The sequence below is a fragment of the Taudactylus pleione genome, unplaced genomic scaffold (genome assembly GCF_031769625.1).
Source record: "Taudactylus pleione unplaced genomic scaffold, aTauple2 ptg000130l, whole genome shotgun sequence".
Classification (NCBI taxonomy): domain Eukaryota; kingdom Metazoa; phylum Chordata; class Amphibia; order Anura; family Myobatrachidae; genus Taudactylus; species Taudactylus pleione.
Genome location: NW_028284532.1, coordinates 1173817 through 1193345, shown reverse-complemented (window position 1 = coordinate 1193345; position 19529 = coordinate 1173817). Strand labels below are relative to the sequence as shown.

Genomic DNA, 19529 nt, shown 5'->3' with positions numbered 1-19529 from the left:
GCATCGTTTTTCAAGAAAAGTTATCCAATATAACTATACCCAGAAACTGTGCATGGGTGAGTTCCAAATACTTTGTCAAAATTGTACCTGTAATGAAGTTCTTCTGAAATTGTAGTTCCTCACTAAATCTGCAGTACCACCGACTCTAGGAAATATATCAAGTAAGGGTTTTTACCCGCACAATAGTACAATTTGTTGTTCAGATTTGTTTACTGCTCCCATATTAAAATCTGGTTGGTGCGATTTATGGTTCTCGTGGGAGGTGCACCCTAGAATAGATTGCATTTAAAACAGGTTCCTGTCATGGGTATTCTCCAGACAGCAGCGGCTATATGAAAAGTGTGAAATAGTGACTTTCATAAGTGTGATCCATCAGGGAGCTATTGAACTTAACTGTAGAAATACTGTGTGTATCGCTGGGCTGAATCTCCTTAAATAGACTATTAATTAATATACCAAATGAAGAGAAACCTATGGTGTGCAGCAAACAGTAGGCAAACCAAACCTAGATCAGCATTACTGTTGCATAGGAGAGCCTCTGATAATGCACACTGAGACAAGGGTGTAACCAAATTAGTGGATGAAGTGATCTTAAATAAGGTACTTGTTAATGGGGAGATGTACTAAGCAGTGGCGTGATAAAAGTACCAACCAATCGGCTCCTAACTCAGATTACAGGTTATTTGAAAAAAATGACAATTAGGAGCTGATTGGTACTTAATCTTATACGTCTCCCCTATAATGAGGAGCGAGTGGAAGCAGCCTGCATATTAGATATTGTGTGCAATACTTGACCAGACATCTGATAGAAATTTGCATTAAAAGCACGATGTCTGAACACTACCTGAACTCACTAATAATGCATGTGATAAGATCATCCCCCAATAAAACAGCAAAAATATTTTGTGCTTAGTTGACCTTGTGAATTGCATTAGAAATAGACATCTGAAACCTATGGAATATGCTTGCCCTGACAATTTTATATAAAGAGACAGCCCACGAGATGTATTTGTTTTATATGATAGTGTTCTATTTTTTGTTTGTTTTTTTTTCTTATATAGCGCAACATATTCCATTGCGCTTTACAATTGGAAACATTAATAGAACAAAACTGGGAAATAACACAGATCTATAGGTAGAAAGGCATACTCTCTAATAATTGACCATCTGGTACACCATATCAATTATATGGCATGACATGAAGTTACCACACTAGGATATTATACAGTGATTGCACTACAGTAAAGACTTCAGTATGTATCAAATCATCCCAGAAATTTAAGTGATTTGTGTAAAATACCTTTACCAACACAGGTGTGTGCTGAAGGAGTTAATTGATTTGACCTTTAGTGACTGTTCATGTAGCAGATTATACCACATGAATCATTCCTGTAAACCAAAGAGAAACATTGTTGCATAGTAAATCACAAAGCCGTTTAATAAAACCTGAATATCGATATACCCCTACCTAAAATCTGCTGCAACTTGGCTCTAGGCATACGCTAGAAAGACTAGGGAATAATACCCCATAATTGGGGTGTCTGTTTTTTTTCCTTAGCAGACAATATATTCTACAGAACAATAGGTTTTTATAATTTACTTCTAAATAAATGTAACAAAGGTTTTATATTTTGATTACACTGCATAAATGAGTGCCTCACTGTAGAATACTTTACTAGTTTTGTGCATCATCTACTGTAACACTTTGTTTTTACAACAATGTTACCAGTGCTAGTCACAACATGGGTCGCTTCCCTTTATAGCCAATCAAAGTGCATAGACACCCTTCCAATGACATGTAGGAGCATTACCTTATATTTTCTTGTAACCCGTGATTTGTTATCGGCATTATGTAACTTGACGCTTGTTTAATAATCTCTTCTCAGGAGAATATGTTGCACAATTCAAGTTTACGGTTCTCCTGATGCCTAATGGCCCCATGAGAATAACAAGTGGCCCCTTTGAACCAGATGTGTACAATTCTGAATTGGAGGTGAAGGATACAGAGTTGAAGGTTGGTACACGTCTCTGGTATTGGCATAGTCTAATTAGAAATGTTCCTGCTTAATAACGGGTGAGGTGTCCAAACTCTATTCTTCCTCCACTATGGGGCACAGGGATCATTCTGGGACGCATTATATTTTACACCTTCTACACTTTTCACATCTAGTAGAGCCATGTAATTACCTGATCTCTACAGTGAGTAATCGTTGCCTCACCAGGCATTTACTGTTCCGTGTAATGTTTATTCAATGAGCCAGAGACATTTGCTGTGTGAGATGAGGAACAGCTGTGGTCCTGGAAACTGGGTCCCTGTGTTTGTGCGAGTCTGAAGGGAAAAGACTTCATCTGTTAGGTGGATCTCTGTAATGTGCTTTCTATAGGTTTTTGGGTTTTTTTTTCCCCACTGCATAATATTTACCTTCTATTTGGCATTTACAGAACCGTTTTTCCAGTGGAAGTGAACAGCAGTAATATGAAGGTGGAGCCACATGATTACAATTTCCAACTAGTAAAATACAAAAGATGCTATAGAAGTCTGACATAACCTTCTGTTTGCTAGAATGTTTTTTTATCAATAGATGTACCAATAGATGTGCACTATTGTAACCAGGTGGTTTTCTTTTCAGGCACTTCTGCAAAGCTCAGCTAGTCGGAAGACTCAGAAAAAGAAAAAAAAGAAGGTAATTATACCTTTCCAAAGGGGAATCTGACACAATCTTTTATGTTCTTCCCAGATAAGACTCTGTGCAGTGCAGTGAGTGCATGTCTGACACAGTTAAGCTATTACATTTTGAAGCCTGAAGTACCTTAAATGTAATTCCTCAATGTCAGGGCAGTTGGAAAGCTTGAGGGATGCTTTCTTTAGCGATAAGTGGACTCCATATGTCTTGCTATGGTATTAGCGGCTGTTAGGATCATATTACTGAGAAATGCCGTTTATCTTTAGACTTTTACGCACAAATTCTGTTTTGTACTAGTAATTATGACTTGTATTAAAATGTTGTACATTGCAGGCTTCAAAGAACGCTGAACAGGCTACTGCTGAAGAGAATGAAGTCACAGAGTGAGGAAAGCTTTTGGAAGTGCTCCACCTGCCAGTTTATTTTTTTAGTATCTGTGTTACTTTTGCCTCTTTCCCCTCTCCCACCAAAAATGAATTGAAACCATTAAGAGCCCCTGTTGAGAGATCTGACGGAGCGCTAGAGGAACCAGGCCTACCCCCCACCCTCTTTGGATACAAACATGGACATTGAGGGAAGGGCCTTTTTGGAATTCACATCAGACTACTTTAACCAAAAAATTAAATATATTAAAGACAAAAAAAAATAAAATCAGGCATAAAAACCAGTCTTAAGCCCCTCTTTCTAAAATAATGTTTAATGTTTTTCTAAGATTGGGATACGTCATCTTTAAGTTTAAACAACTGCTGCCGCTAAGTCTGCAAAATTCACTCTGCTCTCATGTAAATCTATTACCGACTACCATACTACTGCTGTGTGCTGTCTGCATCTCATGCCATTTCTGGACACGTTCTACTGGAAACATGAAATTGGGATCACCAATGTGTAGGGTAAAAAGCACACCATGCACTTAATAGATTATGGGAACTTTGGAAATATATATATTTTTTTTGTATTCTTATTGAAGAGTGATGTTAAGTTCGGTTTTTATTTGCTTGTGAGTTTGTAACAGATTACATTTTGTATCTGTAAGAAGTTCTCTACATTACTTACCCATATGTTCCTATGTTCATTTTTCAGTTACTTTGTATTTCATTGCTGCCTCCAGTCTGAGCCTCTATTTACCACCTCTACTGAATTCCTCTTCTGTAACTTTTTTTTTTTTTTTTTTTTCTTCTAAAGTTACCTTTGTTAGAATATTTCTTTATTCCTGTACTGGCAAAGTCATCATACTGGTCTTGTTACCTGGTCACCAGCTGCGCCACATTTTGTTTTTATTTTTTGAATTGGTATCAAATTCTAGTATTTTTTTTTTTTTTTTTATACTAATGTAGTTATTTTGTTTTTGCTTGCTCTGAAATTGATTTACATCTCAAATGGTAAATACTCTTATTTTACATTAGAAGTGCGTCCTATACAATAGATGAATTGTTGGTCAAGAGGAGGGCTAATTATGTGCAGGTGTTAGCAAGAGCACTTATTTTAAAAGTACATATTGAGAAATCCTGTGCCAAAGAAAGACTTTCCCCAACTCTTATCTGTTCTAGAATTAGAAATGTGTCCCTAGAGAGAATAAATAAAAATTAAAACATTATAGATTGAAGGGAATTAAAAAAATAAAACAAAGACACAGTAGATTTTGTTGCTGGTAATGGCAACTAATAACCAAAATAGTTCCATTCTTTTTGGTCATGAGTGGACTCTGGTGGCCATTCTTTTATAACAATGTGATAGTCACATGCAACTTATATAAAGTGTTTAAAACAAACGCTAAATAGATGTAACTGTCATGCCTATAATTCTCCCAAACCAAATGAATCTGTAGCCATGAAGGGCTGTAGGCAACCTTATTGTGGTGGTCCATTGCGTACTTCTATAATTAGCACTAAAGGGCCTATGTACTAACCCTCAGAGAGGGAAAGTACCAACCAGTCGGCTCCTAACTCACTTTACAGGTTGTTTGAAAAAAATGAGTTGGGTGTTGGTACTTTATCTCTCTCCATAGCTTAGTACATAGACTACTAAGAACTTTTAGTGGTCTGAAGAGTCTCATGAGCCTGCAACTTATCTTTGAAGAGCATCACTAGTTCCTAGTGAGCAGGTATAGGTGGCATTCTCACAAATATTTTTATTTTCAGTCCAAAAAATGGCTGCCACAGCAAAGTGTAGATGATGGGTACTCTTTAAAGATTGGACTTACACAAGTGCCAGGATAAAAACCTGAACCACTTAATAGGGAAAACCAACATTCTTCCTAAACCCGGATGAGCTGACCAGAAAATAGCAGAGGTGTTTTCCCTCATGTTCTGTTGCAGAAACAAGTCTAGAAAAGGGTGTCCCTGTCCTACAACTGGTATAATTAATGCTCTAATTAAGAAAAGTACCATTTTCCTTATTCATTGCTAGCTGCAAACCTGTGGTTTATTCCTGTGGAAATGATGACCCATTTGTAGCATTTTAAGACATTGTTGCTACAAATTTGTGTGTTCTTAGTGCAGCAGATTGGTGATGGGATCTCCCCTTTCATTTCAGTTTGTTACTATTGGATCCATCCAACCCTCCCCCAGACAGGGGAAAATATATATTTTTATATCATGTAATTATAAAAAAAAAAGCAAAAAAGTAGCTTTTAAGAATGAAATGTGGAAGACATGTGAGGTGCAAAAGATCTCCACTCCCAGATGTGTGGGAGCTTCTTCACGTGAACTTCTCTTCTGCCTGGGCAGATGTGTGCTGCAGGGGCTTTAGTGTAATTTTACATATGAATTGTATGTTAAAGAAAACTCTGGCTGATATTGGCCCAACTCTTAGATTAATTTAAAGCTTTACATTTTAAAGTTGTTATACACACTTAACATGAATGTGACAAGAAGGGACAAACCTTTTCTTATGAGGAAGAAACATTGAGGCGATCCATGTACATGGTAAATCCGTGTGCTGATGGAGGACGTATGGTGCAATTTCCCACTGGGGCAGTTGCAGTCAAGGATGGGTTAAATCGCTGACTGCAACACGGAAGTAATACATGATCTACTCCCTTTCACTATTGGATATGTATTTCTTGGAAAAAAAAATGCCTGCAAGTTGTGTTGTAAAATTCCCTTGCAAACTGTACATTTTCCCAAATAAAATTGAATTTGACTGACTGGTATATGTTTTAGCAAAGTATTCTTTATTGTTTGATTGTGTTTAAATTAAAGATGCAGGTAGTAATTCCGCCTTACAGCCTATCTGTGGAATGCTGCCGACACTGGGTGTAGGCATTAATAGTAAAAAATATTGTAGCAGAAACTCCACCCCCTCGAAGTACGGTGGGTCACCAGGCACCCGTGGTACTCTGGGACCCTGTATTGAACAAAGTACACCTCTGCGGCTTTAAGCAGCGCAGCTTCCCAGATGTTGTGGTTTGTGTGAATGGCAAGCCAGGGAAGCATAGTGCACTTGTAATTGTACCGGAGCCTGCCCCTCAGGCTTTGTTTCTATTTTTTTTCTTAAGTACATATTTTATTACAATAGCAATAATTGCTGCCTATACACCTCTCGCCATCCATAGAAACACAAAATTTGACCGCATATGAGAACCACTTGGCCCATCTAGTCTGCCCCTTTTCATTTATCCTTTTGGCAACTTCAACCCTATGTGCTCCTTAGGTCTCTGTTAAGGATATTCTTATGCCTATTCCAAGCGTGTTTAAATTGTTCCACTGTCTTAGTTTCAACCATCTCTGATGGGAGGCTATTCCACTTATCCACTACCCTTTCTGTGAAGTAATTCCTCTGAGCCTACCTACCTCAAGTTTAAGTGCATTTCCTTCTGTATTCTTGTACATCTCTTCCTTTTGAAGAATGTCTCCATCCTGTACCTTGTTAGAAACTTTAAAATACATCAAGGGTTTTATAATGGCCCCCCTTTTTCCCTTCTCTGCTCCAAACTATACATATTAAAATCTTTTTAGTCTTTCCTGATAAGTTCGGTGCTGTAGGCCATGCATCACTTTAGTTGCCCTTCTTTGTACCATCTCTAATGCATTTATATCCTTCTGGAGATATGGCCTCCAGAACTGAACACCGTATTCTAGATGAGGCTGTACCAAAGACCTACACAGGGCATTACTACTTTTTCTTGCTACTGGATCCTCTCTTTATGCAACCAAGCATCTGACTTGCCTTCCTCAATGCTTTGGTGCATTGCTTGCCTGCCTTCAAGTCATCTGAAATGGTGACTCTTAAATCCCTTTCCTCCTCTGTATTTTCCATTATAGTGTCCTTGATACTATATTTAGCCTTTGGGTTACTGAGACCCAATTGCATGTTTTTGTATTTTTGACATTAAACTGTAGTTGCCACATTTTTGACCATTATCAAAAATTACCATTAGTTATCCAGATCCTCAGTCATTTGTCTTACCTCTCCTGGTGTGTCTACCCTGTTGCATACTTTTGTCTCATCTGCAAAAAGGCATACTTTCCCTTCAATACCATTTGCAATAACACCAATATAGATATTAAAAAGCACTGGCCCAAGTACAGATCCTTGGGGTGCTCTACTGGTAACCTTGCCCTCCCATGAATACACTCCATTTACTACAACTGTCTCCTATCCTGCAACCAAGATCTTATCCATTCAACAGTCATAGAATCCAATCCGAAGATTTCCAGTTTGTTTATCATTCTGAGATGCGGGACCATGTCAACAGCCTTACTAAAATAAGCTACATTTTTGACTTTTTTGGCTAGGTGACGAAATAGATCAATTTGTTTGACATGATCTCCCCCAAGAAAATCCATGCTCTTTGGGAATCAGCAAATTGTTGGATTTGAGATATTCCAAAACTCTTTTAATAGTGTTTCCATTATTTTTTTCCTACTACTGATGTAAGGCTTACTGGTCTGTAGTTACTTGCTGCTTTGCTTCCTCTTTTGTACAGTGTTATTACCAGAGCCGTAACTAGACTTTTTGGTGCCCTGTGCCAGAAAGAGCATTGGTGCCCCCCCTATTTTTTAAATAGGGAGATAACCCAAAAAAGGGCCAAGGCCTCATGGGGAAGGGCCAGTGAAGAGATGGGGGAGGCCAGGAGGTGCTGGGGATAAGGGAAGAGGAAGCTACAAGTGAGAATGATGATAAACAAGAAAATTGACAGGCCCAAACAGCGCCACCTGCCCTGCGGAGCCCTGAGCCATGGCACAGGTCGCACCACCCTAGTTACGGCCCTGGGTATTACACTTGCTCTTTTCCAGTCCTCTGGAATCACTCCTGATACTAGTGACTGCATGAATAATGGTGTTACCAGAACCCCTTTAAGCTTTAAGGGCCGTATTCAATTAGCGGCGAAAACGGACGGTTTCAACCAAAAAAGGCACTATTTTTGCCAAAAAACAGGCAAACGCAATTGGCATAAAAAAACGTAGAAAAGTTATCTCCATTCCAGATGAAAAAAAATGCAAAAACCCTATTTTTGGCAAAAAAAATGAGATTTCTTTCAGAACCCTTTGGACCCCACCCCCCAAAATGATAAATTACCCCCCCAAAAAATTGCAAGTTGCCCTCTTTGGCAAAAAAGAACTGTGCAAAGTTTGGGTAAAAGTAAACTGGCAGGCACCTACCGGTTCCGAAGCAGACCCAGCAGCAGTCATGTCGACTGCTTGTCACCCTGGCAGGGGGCCAGACATTTATACTCCTTGGCCAAAATATACAAGGCGAACTGGGATATCTTGTTTCGGTTGGACGCGGACCTTTTGGGTCCGGGGGGGTATTCTGACCTGAGGATACGTTTTGGATTTAGTTGGTCCTTGTCTGCATGGGGTTTTGGGTCACCCCTCTTCCATGGGACCAATTCAGACTGGCTAACTTGCTGCAGGTGCGCTCTCTCCTGGCCTCGGACTGGTGGTCTCAGTTCCTGCACATCAACCAGGGTTGGGGTTCTACTTCCACTTTTTTTTTTTTTTCTGGTGCAGAAACTGGGTGGGTCTATTTGGCCCATTCTCAGCCTGGTGGCTAAACACTCAACGGGTACAAACATTCAATATGGAATCTGCACTTTCTCTTCTATGAAAGAGGGGGAAATTCTTTGCATCGGTTGACAAGGATAAATGTGTATTTGCATGTTCCCATTTGGGAATGAGACCACAAGGTGCTTCAGCTTCCCATGGGTCTCTCCACTTCCTGTTTTAGGCTTTGCAGTTCAGACTTGCTACAGCTCCCAGGGTCTTCAAGTTTCTGACTCCCTGTTATGTCACAAAGGAATTTCTGCCATCCCTTATCTGGATGACCTGATGATCAGTGTCCAGATAAGGATGTAATTGTGAGACCGGCGGCCGCGATGCCACCCGGTCTCAATCCAGACGCTGGAAGCCCGAAAAGGGACTTAAGATGGGCTTTGAAATACTGACGCTGGAATCCAGGAGGATGACAGCCCGAACGAGGGTAAGCCAGTGTGTTAGCCATGGGGGGGCATTAGGATTAGGTGGCATAGCAGGGTTAGCGTTAGAATTATTATTATTATTTTTTTTTTGGGGGGGGGGGGGAGGTGGTTAGGCACCCTTAGAGTGGGAGGGTTAAGGTCAGGCACCACTGGTTGGGAGGAGAGGCTAAGTATACTTACCCGACCCCTGTTGGGATGCCGCTTTCGGTATTTTGACAAGAAGCATCCTGACAGCCTGCATTACATACAGATTCCCAGATAAGTGATGACTGGAGGCATCCTTAGTCCCTACTCAGCTGTCATCCACAGGTGGTGGTGTTGGCCTTGCAGGAACCTAATTGGATTCTCAACTTTCCCAAACCTGGTACCGGTTCAGAGATCTTTCTGGGGCTTCTATTTGACACATGTTGTCGGTGTGGATTCTTCCAGAAACCTGCAGTCTTTGGTACAGTCTCTTTTGCAACCATGCCTGTTGACCATTCTTTGGTGTATGAAGTTGAAGGGAAGATGGTAGCTGCCTTTTGAGGCAGTCTGCTTTGCTCAATTCCATTCCTGGGCTTTCCAACATCCTATTTTGCAGCATTAGAGGAAATCAGATACTTGCTTGGACAGATGTCACATTTGTCTCTTCTGGTACAACAATTCTTGGTTTTATGGTTTAGCTACCCCAATTTGGCCAAAGGTTGTCAATCTGGGATTGGACCCTAGTCATTACCAATGCCAGTCCTGGGCTGGGGCACGTGTGACCCTAGGGTTCCAGTTTCAGGGGCTCTGGTCCCAGGAGGAGATTGATAGAAAGGGCAATGTGCTGGAGCTGTGAGCAGTCTGGAATGTCCTATTTCAAGCTCAGCACTCCACCTCCAGTCAGATTGTAACTGACAGGGTGGGGCTAGGAGTTGCCAGGGTATGGTGGAGACCACTTGAATCATGTGGTGTGTGGAGAAGTTCGTTCTGGCTGTCTATTCCATATTCATTCCAGAGAAGCCAACTTCCTCAGTTGGCACAAGGTCCACCTGGCTGAGTGGGAATTGCACCAGAATACTTTCAACCTTCATCTGGAGCATTGGGATCTTCCTAACATTGATCTCGTAGCCTCCAACCTAAACAAGAATTTGCTCTGTTACAGGACATGGTTACTGTGTTCACAGGCAGCCTTAGTAAATGCTCTGACCCACAGGTCATCTTTTTGTGTGGGTTACTTGATACTTCCAATCACCCTGCTGCATGTGATTCGCTGCAAGAGGGGGAAAGCTTATGCTATTATCTTAGCTCCAGACTGGCAGTGGAGAACGTGTTATGCAGATCGTATTAACTATTGGTCAAACCGCCTTGGTGGCTGCCATTGCGGGATGATCTGCTAAGGCAAAGGTCATTCCTGCATCTGGATGAGCCTCGGCTGACTTTGTAATTGTGGGATTTGAAACCAAGCTTTTGATGGCTAAGAGGTTTTTTTTGCATTTGTGATATGGACTATGCTTTAGGCTTGTAAGATGGACACTGTGGCCATTAACCACTGTATATGGAAAACTTACATTGTGTGTGAGCTCAGGAGATTCTCAGCATCTGTTTCACTTACCGTGTCGCCTTTCCTTTTTGCAGCCCAGGTTGTCGCAAGGTATTCTGCTTTCTTTGTGAAATGGTCAAGTTTTGACATTCTGTCCAGTTTCAGATATTCCAGACAATCATGCAGGGTGTTCTGCATATACAACCACTCACTGTATGTTCTGCATTGGGCCTCAATTTGGTATTGGGTGAGCTTTAGTGGCCTCCTGTTGACCCTTTTCGTGTCAATTTGACCTGCAGTGGCTTATGGCCTCTTCTCAGACGGATTCTGAGTTAGCAGCACTGACTGGTATTTCTTCTCCTGATTTTCTTTTTTAATTGAGTATTTTTTTTTTTATTGAAGCTTAAACTTACACAGTGAAAGATATAAAGCAATTGAACTGAGGTAATGTGAAAAACAAATATAGCATAGGGTAGGCAGGAGCATGTGGCAGTGTACATAAGAGTAGAATATGGTATATAAATAACAGGAATATATAAAGTCAGAGCAAAAAAAACTTGAAGGTGCCATTTGGGCACATGCATTTGGAGATAAGAGAAGTACAGTATGCAAGCAGGATTACAAAAAAAAATATTAAGTGATACAGGGCTGAATTCAATTCAGTGTGAAGATGAATGGCTACGGGAGGGAGCTCCTGCAGCAATTCAGTACACCACACTGTTTGCCTGGTCAGGAATTGGTTAAGTCAGAGAATGCCGGCTCTCACGACTTCACCTGGGTGTTAAGGCGCGGTAACTGGCATTCTCTGGCTCAAGTGCCGGGTGTGAGGCTGTTAGTGCTGCACTAAGCTAGCAAACAGCTGGGGGGGGGGGGGGGGGGTGCAAGAAGAAATCCTTTAGCTGCCCATACAGCGCGGTGTATTGAATAGCTGTCGGAGCTTCCTCCTGCGGCTATTCATCATCGTACTGAATTGAATACGGCCCATAGATACCCCACCATGACCAACTTAGGTATAAGGGCCACATATCAAAAGAAAACAAAAAAAAAAATCCACATTTATCCAATTTATACATATACCCCTAAACCGAAAAACAAAACTCCCCATGACCCCTCACCCTGTATAGCCCAGGCCTACTTTGATCCCTAAACCCCCCATCCCCCTAAGCTACACAAAACTACCATAAATCCTGATACCCCCCCCCCCCCATATATATATATATATGTTGAAGGATAGAAAAAAAAAAAAGACAAATAACCACCAGGCTGCGTTAAACCAACTCTCCCACCTTTTGAACAGAATAATGGTGTTCCTCCCATATATAATGCTTGGTACCAAACTAACATGTAAATCAAAAAACTAATTAGAAGAAAAAAAAAAAGACCAAATATTTAATTCAGAGCAATAAATTTCAAAAATATTAATCTGGCCAGGTCTCAGCCTCCTGCAGGAATGTATGAACAGTCCTGTCCCGAATTCCCAAGAAAATAAAGAAAAATATACAATAAATCTTGAAGACTCCTGACCATCCACGGACCCAATTGAACTGATCTTCAAAGAAGTCACCACAGAGCCTTAGCATCCAGGAGAAGATAAGGTATTAAACTCAGGCGTAAGCTCCGCCAGTGAACAGGATAAATCCAAAGATAACTCCTCCATATAAGCCGTGCATACAGCTGCTACTGAACACGGGTACAGCCATCATGCTACCAAGCTTAATAAGCAGGGCCGGCTCTAGGGGTGTTCAACCAGTGCAGTCACATGGGCAGCACCCCTCCCCCGCATCCTGATTTCCACTCGCGGGCTGAGGTGGCCTGCGGGTGGTCAAATCGGGAGGCTGGGGACCCCCACAGCCGCAGCTGTGCGGCGGTGCCGGACCCCCAGAGAGTGAATGGATGATGCGCGCGGCAACCATTCACTGACGGGAGAGGGCTGGGGGAAGCCCAGCCAGTGACGGAGTGCTGGGCTTTACCCACAGCCTGATGTTATTTGGAGGCGTGCTATGCGGGCACGCCTCCAAATAATGGCACACGGGGCGTGGCCTATGGTAATTCAGTCGCGCGCGGCTTCGCCACACGCGAGTTTAGGGCGCTCTCTCAAGAGCCGGCACAGGGTGCTCAGAACCCTGGAGCCGGCCCTGTTAATAAGAAGCCTCTCAGTAGAGGTATTAATAGCCCGGAGAAGCTGTAACAGAGTCAGCCATCTTTACTATTTTCCAGCAGGAATATTAACAGGATTACAGGTGCAATATATGGAGTGTAGCATAAAAGGTCCAAACTTCACAGCAGAGACAGTGAAATATCAAGCAGAAAGGTGACCAGAGGCAAGGTGGCAGCGACTAGCACACCACCAGAGCTCACCAACAGATGAATAGGAGATAGCAGGCAGCAGGTGTAGAGAAGAAGCACCAGATGACGATCGCTGAATCAGGAGGTGACTGAGCAGTGCAACCTCAGGACCAGTGATGGTGGCAAATGGAAAGTCTGCTCCACCAGACCAGGAGCACCAAAGCAGCAGGAGGATCTGTATTTTACGAAAACTTATGCTGACAGCGCTACTTGTAATACACCTCGGTATATAAGTGCAGCTGCTAATATAGAAGAAAGTACCAATTCTCCAAAATAGTACAAAAGAGGGAAGTGGTTGCGCACTGAAAATCACACATTGTCCCACAGAATTATATAAAAAAAACAATATTTTTATTGAAATGCAAATTTCTACTTCAGCGTCCATAGGGTATCCACAGGATACCTTGAGGTATAGGTGTGACGTCAGTCACAGGGCACCAAAGAGTTAAGCTTTCAGCCTCCCAGGATGCACTAGGTCCCCCTCCTATACCCCGCCCCCGAGCCAAGGCACCTCAGTTTAGTTTGGTGCCCGGCCGGAGTCGGGTGCACCTGTTGGAGTGGGGGCTAGAAGAGACCCTGAAGCTTTTTCTTTATGCAGCTGTGGCTGCACATCTGGATGAACAGCATGGACAGTCATTCCTGACGTCCATGCTGTCTTCCCTACACCCCGCCGGTACCAGAACGGGGATGCTGGTGGGCATCTGGGGTCACAGCTAGCGGTGACCCCAGATGTTCCGGACCATGGCCGGATTCAAGGGGGACAGAGGTAAGCAGCGGGGTCCCGCGGTGGGTCCCCGCTGATCACATGGTCCTAAGTCCCCAGGCAGGGGGCTCCCTGGGGACTGGCTGCAGCGTGGAGCCAGGCGACCAACCTGCGCTTCCACTACCCCCTGGGACAGCGGACCGCAGCAGAGCGGTAGCGCTGCGGTGTCCCAGGGGTTAAATGCATGCCAGGGGAGCGCGCCTTCCCTGTCTCACAGCCGGCGCCTCCCCCGCTGCACACAGCCCTCTCTGCACTGTGCTGACTGGCCCTGTGTCAGCGCTCCTCCCCCAGGCCAGCCTTCTCACTGCTCCTCGGCGGCCATCTTTTCAGAAGCATGGTGAACGCTGCTGGAAGCCTGCATTGGAAGCATCGTGGTCTGGGTCCCCCCGCATACCTCTCCTCCGCTGTGGTCAGGTCTGTGTATGCAGCGCTGTGTCCTACCAGGCCCTGTGTCTGTGTAGTTGAGTGATCAGCGCTGTTAGTGCAGGAATTGATTTTCTTTGCATTGTATGTGACTGTGCTAGCGCTGCTGCCTGTAACTTTTCTTCTCAAGACTGTCAGCTTTATTACTGTCCCTGTTCTTTCTGCTAAGCCCTTGCGGTGCGGTGCTGCAGGGTGGTCTCTCGCCTATTTAATATATAATTGGTGAGAGGGGTCACATACGTGGTGCCATCATGTCTGAAAGTGATTTTCCCCTCCGGCTACAGTGTACCACGTGTAAAGTACCGTTAGCGGAGGGGGAGGGTAGCGCGGAGGGTCTTTGCCGGCAGTGTTTGTCCATGGCGCGGCCTCTTACGGTTACAGCACCGGTACAGGAGCCGCCCTGGGCTTGTTTCGCTCAGGCGCTAACAGCTTTAGTGGGCCAGTTAGCTCTGCAGCCCGCGTTTACTCCGATGGGTTTGTCCCAGCAGTCTGTGGTGTCGTCACCCATGCAGGGTTTCCCACGAGAATTGGTGGTACCCCACAGTCTCCCTATTTCCCCCCTTCCGGTCTCTCAGGAGCCAGCGTGGGTTAACTCCCTGACGAGTTCTGTACAGCACTTGTCGGATGTGTTGCAAGGGGAGTCTGTGATGCGGCCTCATAAACGGCCGGTGGTGTCTCTGTCCGCTCCTTATGAGGATGACGAAGGGACGTCTGATGATGGGGAGATTCTGGATCCTTACGATCAGGAACCTCTCCATACTAAAGACGCTGATGCTAAGTCCAAAGTATATATTCCTGGACTTATTCGGGCGGTCCGCACAGCCTTGGTGATTGAGGACGAAGTTCCCCCAGCGGCTAAATCTAAGTATGCCTTTTTCAAAGACGTGAAGGGCGATGCCACAGTCTTTCCTCTTTCGGGTCAGTTGGTGGACCATTTAGAGGAGGCGTGGAAACAGCCTGGCAAAAGATACCAGCCGCAGCGACGCCTGGCGGTGGCTTATCCGTTCGCGGATAATTATTTTGCTAAGTGGGAATCCCCTCCACAGGTGGATTCTCACGTGACCCGTCTTGTCCGTAGTGCCACATTGCCGATGCCATCCATGTCCTCCCTTAAGGATGCTACGGACCGCAAGGTGGAAATCTGCCTGAAGTCCGCTTATTCCCTTGCGGGGGGGCAGCACGGCCGGCTATGGCCATTTGCTGGGTTGCCAGAGCGATGGAGCGCTGGGCAGATTCATTAGAGGCATCTTTTGATTCCGACTGTCCGGCCGAACAGGCGGAGTTGATTGGCAATCTCCGTGATTCGGCCACTTACATCAACGAGGCGGCTCTAGACATTAGTACTCTGGTGTCTAGAATTTCTTCAGCAGCGGTAGCTGCTCGTCGCACCTTGTGGCTGCGATCCTGGAAGGCGGACGCAGATTCCAAGAAGGGTCTGGAAGCATTGCCGTTTACCGGAGAAGTCCTCTTCGGTCCGGATCTGGATAAGATTGTGGCCACGCTGGCGGCAGCCAAATCGGCTTGTCTCCCGTCGGCCGCTGCTCCTTCTGGTTCTGGACCATCGTCCTTTCGGTCATCTAGGGCCCAGGGCAGGCCCAAACCACAGTCGTTTCCTCGTCAGGCTGGCCCTAGGAAATCGGTCAAGCCCCGGAAGCAGGCATGGAGTACCAGACGTCCGGCCCCCAAGCCAGATGACAAGCCTGCGGCCTGACGGTCCGGGCCTCCCTTTGGAGGATCCCAGGGTGGGAGGCCGCCTGCTGCAGTTCGCCCAGTGTTGGTCGGTCACTACGACAGACACTTGGGTTCTGGAGGTGGTCTCCCACGGGTACGCCCTCTCCTTCCGGCACAGACCCCCGGCTCGATTCTTCACCACGGGTCTACCATCAGACCGGAACAAGGCTACGGAGCTGCGGAAGGTATTGCACACTATGCTCCAGGCTGGAGTTATAGTGCCTGTTCCATTCTCCCAGAGGGGCCAGGGTTTCTATTTAAATCTTTTTTTGGTACAGAAACCCAATGGGTCGTATCGTCCGATTCTCAACCTCAAAGCACTCAACAAGTCTTTGCGGGTACCGAAGTTTCGGATGGAGACCCTACGGTCCATCATTCTGGCACTGGAACCTGGGGACTACATGGTGTCATTGGACATACAGGACGCTTACCTGCATGTCCCTATTCTTTTGAGCCATCAACAGTTCCTCAGGTTTGCAATCCGCAGCAACCACTTCCAGTTTCGGGCGTTACCTTTTGGCCTGGCGACAGCACCATGTGTTTTCACCAAGGTGATGGCGGTCATGGCGGCTTCTCTGGCTGCAGGGAGTCCGCATGTTGCCATACTTGGATGACCTGTTATTGGTGGCGGGATCTCCAGAGCTCCTGTTACGCCACTTGGACCTGACCATTGCCCTGCTGCAACGGCACGGCTGGCTAATCAACTGGCAGAAGTCCACTCTAATCCCGTCTCGGAGGATTCTGCATCTTGGAGCCTTATTGGACTCGGGACAGCAAAAGATCTTCGTGACGGAGGAAAAGATCTCTGCTTTACAGTCAAGGGTGCGCAGTTGTCTGCACAGCCGCCGGGTGTCTCTACACTCGGCGATGAGGTTACTGGGTTCCATGGTGTCGGTGTTCGACATGGTGGAATATGCCCAGTTTCACTCCAGACCTCTGCAGCACCTGATCCTGTCAAAGTGGAACGGGCTGCCTCAGTCTCTGAAGTCCCAGATGATTGTGTTCACCCCGGAGGTTCGCCTGTCCCTTGCTTGGTGGTTACAGACGACCCACCTCAGCGAGGGACGTCCGTTCTGGGTTCCAAATTGGGTCCTGTTGACAACGGACGCCAGTCTTCGGGGCTGGGGAGCAGTTTCGGGTCCACATCTGTTCCAGGGCAGGTTGACGCCGACAGAAGCGGAGCTTCCAATCAATATCTTGGAACTCCGTGCGGTCTTCAATGCTCTCCAGCAGGCACATCGGTTTCTCCAGGGTCACCCGGTACAGGTCCAGTCGGACAACGCTACCACCGTGGCCTACATAAACAGGCAAGGAGGAACCCGAAGCCGGGCGGCTCTCGTAGAGGTGTCTCGGATCCTGGTTTGGGCGGAGCGCAATCTTCCGGCCATATCAGCGGTCTTCATCCCGGGAGTGCTCAATTGGGAGGCGGACTTTCTAAGTCGCCAGGACGTTCATCCGGGGGAATGGTCCCTGCACCCGGACGTTTTTCAACTACTGGTGGACAGATGGGGTCTTCCAGAGATCGACCTCATGGCGTCCCGGCACAACAACAAGTTGCCAGTGTACGGGTCTCGCACAAGAGACGAAGGGGCGTCTCTGGTGGATGCTCTGTCCGTCCGGTGGACGTTCCGGTTCGCATACCTGTTCCCTCCGGTCTCCCTTCTTCCACGGGTAATCCGGAAATTCAAACAGGAAGGAGGGACGCTCCTGTTGATAGCTCCCGCGTGGCCCAGACGGCACTGGTTCTCAGACCTTCAGGGTCTGTCCGTGGACAGTCCTCTGCGGTTGCCGCTACGACCGGACCTCCTGTCTCAGGGTCCTTGTCGTCACCCGGACCTGACTCGGCTGTCTTTGACGGCGTGGCTGTTGAGACGGCCATGCTGAGGTCCCGGGGGTTTTCCAGCTCTGTGGTGCGTACCATGTTGCGAGCTCGGAAACCGTCTTCCGCGAGGATATACCATCGCGTGTGGCATACGTTCTTCCAGTGGTGTCGACCGAGAGGTTATGCACTGCGGGAGTTTCGTCTGTCTCGGATTCTCGCCTTCCTGCAAGTGGGACTAGATCATGGGCTTCGCCTTGCTTCTTTGAAGGTACAGGTTTCGGCCCTGTCTGTCTGGTTTCACCGTAGGATTGCTACAATCCCGGATGTGCGCACCTTTATGCAAGGTGTTGTCCGCATTCAGCCGCCCTTTGTTCCACCTGTGGCGCCTTGGGATTTGGCTGTGGTCCTGAGGGCTCTCCAAGGACCGCCGTTTGAACCACTGGGATCAGTGGATCTTAAATGGCTAACAGCTAAGACTGTTTTCCTTCTGGCTATTGCTTCGGCCAGACGTGTTTCTGAGTTAGGGGCTCTTTCTTGTAGACCCCCTTTCTTGGTTTTTCATGGGAACAGGGCAGTACTCCGCACTCGGCCCGAGTTTCTTCCCAAAGTTGTTTCCCTGTTTCATGTTAACGAGGAAATCGTTGTTCCGGCCTTTAACTCACCGGGTCTTTCCGTGGGTGAGGCCTCTTTGGATGTTGTGCGGGCCTTAAGGACTTATGTTGACCGCACTTCTTCGTTTAGGAAGTCGGACGCTTTGTTTGTCCTCTATGGCTTCCGTAAAAAGGGTTGGCCTGCTTCAAAGCAAACTTTGGCAGCCTGGATCCGTATGGCTATTTCTGAAGCTTATCTTCATGAAGGCCTACCGGTTCCTCCTTCTCTGAAGGCTCATTTCACTAGGTCTGTGGGTCCTTCGTGGGCAGCTCGACGTGGTGCCTCTGCAGTCCAGATCTGCAAGGCTGCTACGTGGTCCTCTGTCCATACCTTCGTGAGGTATTACAGGTTTGACACCTTCGCCTCTCAGGATGCTTCCTTTGGGCGGCGGATTCTCCTTTCTGCACAGGAGCGTCCCCACCCTTAAAGGATACTGCTTTGGGACATCCCCAAGGTATCCTGTGGATACCCTATGGACCCTGAAGTAGAAAATATGAGATATGGTAAGAACTTACCCTTGTTATCTCTATTTCTACGAAGTCCATAGGGTTCCACAGGACTCCCGCCCTGTCGCACCTGTGCTGCAGATGTGCTTTGCTCTGGTCACCGGTTTTCCGTCTCCCTCTGGTGAGAATGTGATTCTTGTATGTGTCCAGATCTTTGTTCTCTCTCTTCCTTCTCCTCCTCCGGCCTATGGCTTGGTAACTAACTGAGGTGCCTTGGCTCGGGGGCGGGGTATAGGAGGGGGACCTAGTGCATCCTGGGAGGCTGAAAGCTTAACTCTTTGGTGCCCTGCGACTGACGTCACACCTATACCCCAAGGTATCCTGTGGAACCCTATGGACTTCGTAGAAATAGAGATAACAAGGGTAAGTTCTTACCATATCTCATATTATATCATATCATGTAGGTATATATAAAAGAACAATAATGAGACAATCACCTAAATATATTGTATTCTTTGCTTAACTGAATGTCACAAATATATAAGACCTGTATTCACAAATGTTTCTCTGATCATGCTGTATAAGAAGCAAAGTAACCACCAGTTATGATTTTGGTATTTGCAAAAAAACACCTTTAGCAATGTCTCCACATTGGGATTTAACCCTTGTTATACTGGGTTCACTGACGTGCGGTCTCTGCTATTGGTATTTATATTCTCTACATCTCAGTGCTGGGTC

The 19529-nt window shown here is 45.9% G+C and overlaps 1 protein-coding gene across 1 annotated transcript in view; it reads left to right on the top strand.

Annotated features, from left to right (window-relative positions):
• Positions 1–5835, top strand: part of PA2G4 (proliferation-associated 2G4) — a 55003-nt gene extending 49168 nt beyond the window's left edge. Inside the window, exons 11-13 of the mRNA XM_088473058.1 lie at positions 1887–2014; positions 2631–2684; positions 3018–5835. Coding sequence (XP_088329184.1) covers positions 1887–2014; positions 2631–2684; positions 3018–3071 — 236 coding nt within the window. The 3' untranslated portion in view covers positions 3072–5835. The remainder of the gene's footprint in view (positions 1–1886; positions 2015–2630; positions 2685–3017) is intronic.
• The last annotated feature ends 13694 nt before the right edge of the window (positions 5836–19529 follow it).